At 37.4% G+C, this 6,631-nt stretch overlaps 1 protein-coding gene across 2 annotated transcripts in view; it reads right to left on the bottom strand.

The window, feature by feature from the left end:
- The window catches only part of LOC102757542 (FAS-associated factor 1), a 156,004-nt gene extending 153,972 nt beyond the window's left edge, over window positions 1-2,032 (bottom strand). The window contains exon 1 of one of the 2 annotated variants that reach the window (XM_015566928.1): window positions 1,916-2,032. In XM_015566928.1, coding sequence (XP_015422414.1) covers window positions 1,916-1,996 — 81 coding nt within the window. In that variant the 5' untranslated portion in view covers window positions 1,997-2,032. The remainder of the gene's footprint in view (window positions 1-1,915) is intronic. The other variant, XM_015566927.1, reaches the window with a different exon arrangement.
- Between the last annotated feature and the right edge of the window lie 4,599 nt (window positions 2,033-6,631).

Genomic DNA, 6,631 nt, shown 5'->3' on the forward strand with positions numbered 1-6,631 from the left:
GCCCGTTGGGGATTGTGCAGGAGTCAGCTGATCGATGTTTCTCTCTCATCGATGTTTCTGGCTCTCTATCTCTCTCCTTTCCTCTCTGTAAAAACTCAATAAAATATATTAAAAAAAAAAAAGAAATTATCCACATTTGAAAAAACAACTGATCTCAAGGATCAGCAAACTTTCCTGTTAGGAGCAGGGTAAACATTTTAAGCTTTGTAGGCAATACAATCAACTACTAAATTCTGCTATTGCAGGCAAAAGACACATGTAAACAAGACAATATGTAAACGAATATGCATAACTATCTTCCAATAAGGCTTTATTGACAAAAACAGGTGGTTGTTTGGCCCTCAGGATGTAGTTTGCTGACCCCTAGATCAATTACCTAAATTATTATAGATTCTAGATCAATTACCTAAATTATGAAGTCCTCAACACCACTGCTGCCAAGTGATTGTTCAGACTCTATCTGAATACGTAATCTAGTCCAGTCTTCTGTTTTGGGGTAGATACGACTCTAGACAGACCTCATTTACAGAATAAATAACTGAAATCCAGAAAGAATAAATGACTTTCTCAGAGAACCACACCAAAACAAAAAACTAGAAAAAAACTAGAGCTCCAATCTGCCTAAGTACAATGCTTTCTATGGAGGTGTGACCAGATAATGTTTATGGTATTATATATAGCCATTTAACAACCTGTGAGGAATCCAAATGTTCTAGTACTTTGCAGTTACTAAAACCTAGAAAGAAAAGTACTGGTTTCACCTCTTTGCCAACTGAGATACCCAGCCAGGGCTTATATGTAAGTTTTATCATTTGGAGAAATTTCTAAATGGTGGGTCTTGTTTTCCTCTAAAACTCCAAGCTACTTGACAAATTAAGCTAGAAAATAACACTCCTATAGTATACCTGGGAAAAAATACTTGTTTCAAACCAACCATGACCTTGGACAAGTCACTTTTGCTGGGTCTCAACTTCCACAAAAGGAAAATGAGAAGCTGGCAATAAATGATCTCTGGAGTCGCCTGCAGAGAATAAGTATGTACCTTAAAGTTATCAAAAATGAAAATAACAGCTTAAATGTACTGAGCCCGGCCGGCATGGCTCAGTATTTGAGCGTAGACCTATATGAACCAGGGTGTCACAGTTCGATTCCCAATCAGGACACATGCCTGCATTATGGGCTAGATCCCCAGCGTGAGGAACGCAGGAGGCAGCCGATGAAGGATTCACTATCACCAGTGATGTTTTTTGGTCTCTCTCCCTCTCTCTTCCTCTCTGAAATCAATAAGAATATATTTAAAATAGATAAATAAAATAAAATACACTGAATACTTTCTATGTCAGACACCTGTTCTAATTACTTTACATTAATCAACTCAATTTTCATATGGGGAAACTGAGGCAAAGAGGTGTGAAGTGATTGGTCAAAGATCACAAGATGAGTGAGTGCCAGAGCTGTGATTGAAATCCAAGTGAACTAACCTCGAAGTCCATGTTCTCAACAACTTACTACTAACATAATTTTACTCTACATGCCAAAACTTTATTTTCCCAATGACTGACAACCCAAACACTAAAACATGATTTGTCCCTCTAATAAATAAAGAGGATATTGACGAAAGGAAAGAAAGCATGGTAAACAAGACTACTTTTGGCCATCATTACTCAATATTCTGCACAAGGTAACCTCCCAGTAAATATACTGTATATGATGTTCCATTAATACCTAATTTGGTCCCTAATCCACAATATCACAAAAGATACCTATTGATCCAAACAGATACTATTTCTACTCGCATAGTCTGGCATTGTCTTCTGTAGAACATATCTCTTTATGTCAAGCTAAAAATAAATAAATAAGAGGGATTTGCACCTTCATTTAGAAGACAAAATATTATGAAGGGCGAACTACTTACAAGTGAGTTACCAGTAGTGTCATGGAGAAGTCCATGTTTCAAAGAGGAGTTGATAGGCACATGAAAACTTAAAAGTCCCATGGTGATAATCCAATATATGAAAATGTATAAAGCAATTTAGGCAGCAAAGGTATTTCTAGCTGGAAAGACCAGGAGAAGAAAACAAAGGCACAATTGTGTTGACCATAAAACATAACTGAAAGTAACATAAAAATCAATGCTATATTAGAAAATAAAGGGACGCCTAATCTGTGACCACTGGAACGAGGTTCAAAAAGAGTACTTTTTAGCAAGCAGATAAGTTTTTATTCCTGAAAAAGTCTGAAAGAAAATACTACTAATGAGAGTTGTGTTTTTTTCTGCATTTCAGTATTGTTATGATCTATCTTTATATTATCAGTAATACAGAAACATAAGTAGAAAAATATATGAGACCAACATATGAGACTAACCTAAATGGCTACACCGCTTTTTGTTCACACGGAAAAATTATCTTTAAAAGTATTATCTTAGACCACCATCCACCCCCATCTACCACTACCACCACCACCACTCCACCACACCACCACCAACAATAATAGTAATAAAATAAAATAAGTTAAAGAATTCAATTACAAAAAGAACAAGATTTGGAACTTTCACTTAAATGTATCTCTTTGTTATAAAAGACATTAAGAAAAAAACCTCATGATTCATCAATGCCTGCCTGTTTCCTAAACCCAGGAAATTCCTTTACACCCCCCTCCTGGCTCTAGCCAGCCAAAACTGTAGGTGTACTACTCTATTCATTCCTTTACCAGCAACATCTATGCTAACACTACATATTTACATTTAAAGCTGATTTGTGTTAGACTATTCCAAATTCTAAACTCACTTGCTCAGAGTTGAATTTACAAATAATTGATTTAACAGAATGCTGTCACACTCTCCATTCAAAATTCTGGTGGTGCAGACACTATGAAAAACAGTTCTCAAATAAAAATAAAAAATAAAAATACCATATGATCCAGTAATTCCACTTCTGGGTATAACCCAAAAGAATTTAAAGCAGGGACTGGAATAGGCACCATGTTCCTAGCAGCATTAATGATTCACAATAGCCAAAACATGGGAAATTAGCAGGTAAATGCATAAACAAAATGTGGTATATACATACAGTATAATATTATTCAGCCTTAAAAAAGAAATCCTGACATATGCTACAACATGGATGAACATTAGAGACATGCTAACTGAAATAAACCAGTCACAAAAGGACAAATACTACATGATTCCACTTATATGAGTTACCTCAAGTATTCACATTTATAGAGACAGAATAGTAACATGGTGGTTGCCAGGGGCTGAAGAGAAGAAAGAATGGGTATTGTTTAATGCGTACAGAGTTACAGTTTTGCAAGATAAAAACAGTCCTAGAAATGGATGGTGGTAATGGTTGCACAAAGTGAATTAATTTAATATCACTGAAAAGAACATTTAAAAATGGTTAAGACGGCAAATTTTATGTTATGTGCATTTCACCACAATTTAAATTTTGTTTTAGCCTGACCGGTTTGGCTCAGCGGATAGCGCGTCGGCCTGCAGATTGAAGGGTCCCGGGTTCGATTCCGGTCAAGGGCACATGCCTGGGCTTCGGGCTCGATCCCTGGTGGGGAGCGTGCAGGAGGCAGCCAATCAATGATTCTCTCTCATCATTGACGTTTCTATCTCTCTCTCCCTCTCCGTTCCTCTCTGAAATCAATAAAAATATATTTTAAAAAAAGTTTTGTTTTAATTGAGAGCTGTTTTTATTTGGGGGAATAATCTTTGAAAGGACAATTTAGAATATATATTTGCTTTGTAATGAGTTTGCTCATCTACAAAGTCCCAAACTAAGTCTCAGCTCTCATCTTCCATCCACTATTTACCTAGGTTATTTAGGTTGTTAAAGACAGTACAAAAATCCTCCTCAAAAGCTTTTCCATACTTAGACACTGAATTTATAAGAACTATTATCCAGCAAGAATCAAAATATAAAACTTATTTTTAAAATCTAATCACATTTAAAATTCATGTCCTTATCTATAAAGGCAAAACTGAGCTCTCAAAAAATTTTAATTTTCACAATCATATGAAGTAAATAGAATATAATTTTACTATGTTCACTTTTGAGCGGGAAACTGATCTGCCCAGTTACAGAAGAAATCAACATCCAAGTATCCACATTCCAAGTCCTGAACTGCAATCTTTAACACAAATTACTGTACCTGATTTCGGATAACTGGATAAATGCTAATTTTTAAAAGTTAATCCTATGAAAATCTTAAATAATAGTTAAAGTATAGAAAGAATAGTCAATTTTAAAACTAAGTCCACAAGAGCAGGTTTATCTGGAATCATCATTTGGAAGAGGAATACAAGGCTCCTAAACACACAAAAAAACCTAATGTGTGTACAATGTGTATAGTTTTCTAAGTAACTTTTTATTAAACTATCAATAATGTTTTCTTACCTATTTAATAATATGAAATTAGCTCTCACCATTTAGCAAACAATTGTTCACTGCAGATGCCTAAGCTTTATTCCATTTTGTAAATACGTAATTGTTCACAACACTGCCATTGGGTTGAAAAGAACAATTGATTAGAATATAGTATTAATGTGATAAAAATGCTTGTCTCAAATGCTTGTCAGAAAATCTTACTTTACCTCTAAAGTACAAGAATCCTAAATTTCCTATCCTTGGCCCATCAATATAAGGTTCACAATAAGCATAATAATTGCCACAGGTGAGGACAGAGCAACCAAACAAAACAAAAAAGAAATTAAAAAGATAAAAAAATAAAGAGAAAGCAAGTATTTACAAGTTATTAGAGGAAGTAAAAAGTTTGGTGAAATCAAAACAAAGTTATAATTACCTGAAAGCTTTTAGTAAGGTAAACTACACTTTGTGTTGCTGTCTAAAGCCATTCCTACCGGAATAAAATAATTTTATAATAGGATAAAAATGCCCCTAGATCCCTAACCGGTTTGGCTCAGTGAATAGAGCGTGGGCCTGTGGACTGAAGGGTCCCAGGTTCAATTCCAGTCAAGGGCATGTACCTTGGTTGTGGGCACATCCCCAGTGGGGGGTGTGCAGGAGGCAGCTGATGGATGTTTCTCTCTCATCGATGTTTCTCTCTATCCCTCTCCCTTCCTCTCTGTAAAAAACCAATAAAATATATATTTTAAAAAATGCCCCTAGAAAAATACAGAGTTATTTTTCAAACAACCACATTCCACATTAGATAAATGACTAAATTGGAGAATTTTAAAAAGGTGAAAAGATTTACCCAGGCAAAAAAAAAACCTCAGGCCAATCCCGAGCCTACAAAACACCAACATCTTGTGGTTAACTTTTAATTCCAAAACACTTATTTCTGCGTTTGGAAGATACAGTATAATCAAATGCAGATAGATGCATATTTCTAATATAATTAGATACCAGTGGGTAATCAAAAGAGCAAACTCTAGAGAGAGAGAGAGAGAGAGAGAGAGAGAGAGAGAGAGAAAGCAACTTAGAAAAAAAAATCAAAGAGGGAAAAGAAAAGCCCTACAAAATCTCAGTAAGGAAAAATATACCCTGCATTGCCAATGTTAGGCCATGTGCAATGGTGACAGTGTTGAAGAAAGAGGGGAAAGCATGCCTGTACATAACAACAGCTTCTAAATTAATGCCAAAATGAATGGTTAAAAAGATCTCACTACGGTATTTTTGCCAAACATCAAAAGGCAAAGATGGTGGTATTGGTTCCACAAGTCTTTCATAATGCATACAGCACTACTTTCAAAAGGCCTCCCTAAGATATACCAGTGTCACTACATTTGAGCTCAGGAGGGGGATAACCCTTGCATATTCTTTATTTTATCTTCTAACAACACTTTGTTGTTGAAAGTATTACATATGTCCCCCTTTGCCCCCGTCACTGATCCCCACTCAGGTCCCCCACCCCGCATATCCTTTAAATTATTCCTGGAGAAAGGACACCAACCAAGCAATTCAAATCTGAAGGAAAGGGGAATCTGCAAATAGGAACTGGTAATTTCAGTTTGTGCATTCACTGCATAGACACTGTGGTAAACAGAGTCTACTTGCCTCCTCCTTGTCTTCCTACCCTCCAAAGATTCCAATAAGGCATCAAGGTCTAAAATGTTTGCTGCTTCCCCGACCGGGATGCCCCAATACCCTCACCACCTGCTCCTCGCCACTTTTTTACTCTCTCCTAAATACAACACACTCACAGCACCGCACGGTCCACACCCACACTCCATACAACATGCTCCTCGTGGAACAACCCAAACTCCTGGCCCCCAACACCCCACACTTAAATCCCCACGCTTCATGCTCCCCAGTTCTACACATCAATACAGGAAACACGGCACAGCCCACATACATAACCCAACTACCCTAACACCCTTTCACCCTGCAAATCCCACTCAAGCCAGCTGTCCATGAACCATCTCACACACGGCCAACAGATCATCTGAATGACACGTTCCCTCATGGCTCCCCACACTCACACACCACGTCCCACAGAAAGCCCCAAACCACTGCAATGCCCACACACACACACACACACACACACACACACACACACACGAGGAAGAGGCCACCCGCTGACACCGGGAACCCACGAGGTAGGAGGTGGCAGGGGGACAAGGGCCAGACGCTTCACCTGAAAATCCGCCAGGATCATC

The sequence above is a fragment of the Myotis davidii genome, unplaced genomic scaffold (assembly GCF_000327345.1).
Source record: "Myotis davidii unplaced genomic scaffold, ASM32734v1 scaffold79, whole genome shotgun sequence".
Taxonomy (NCBI): Eukaryota; Metazoa; Chordata; class Mammalia; order Chiroptera; family Vespertilionidae; genus Myotis; species Myotis davidii.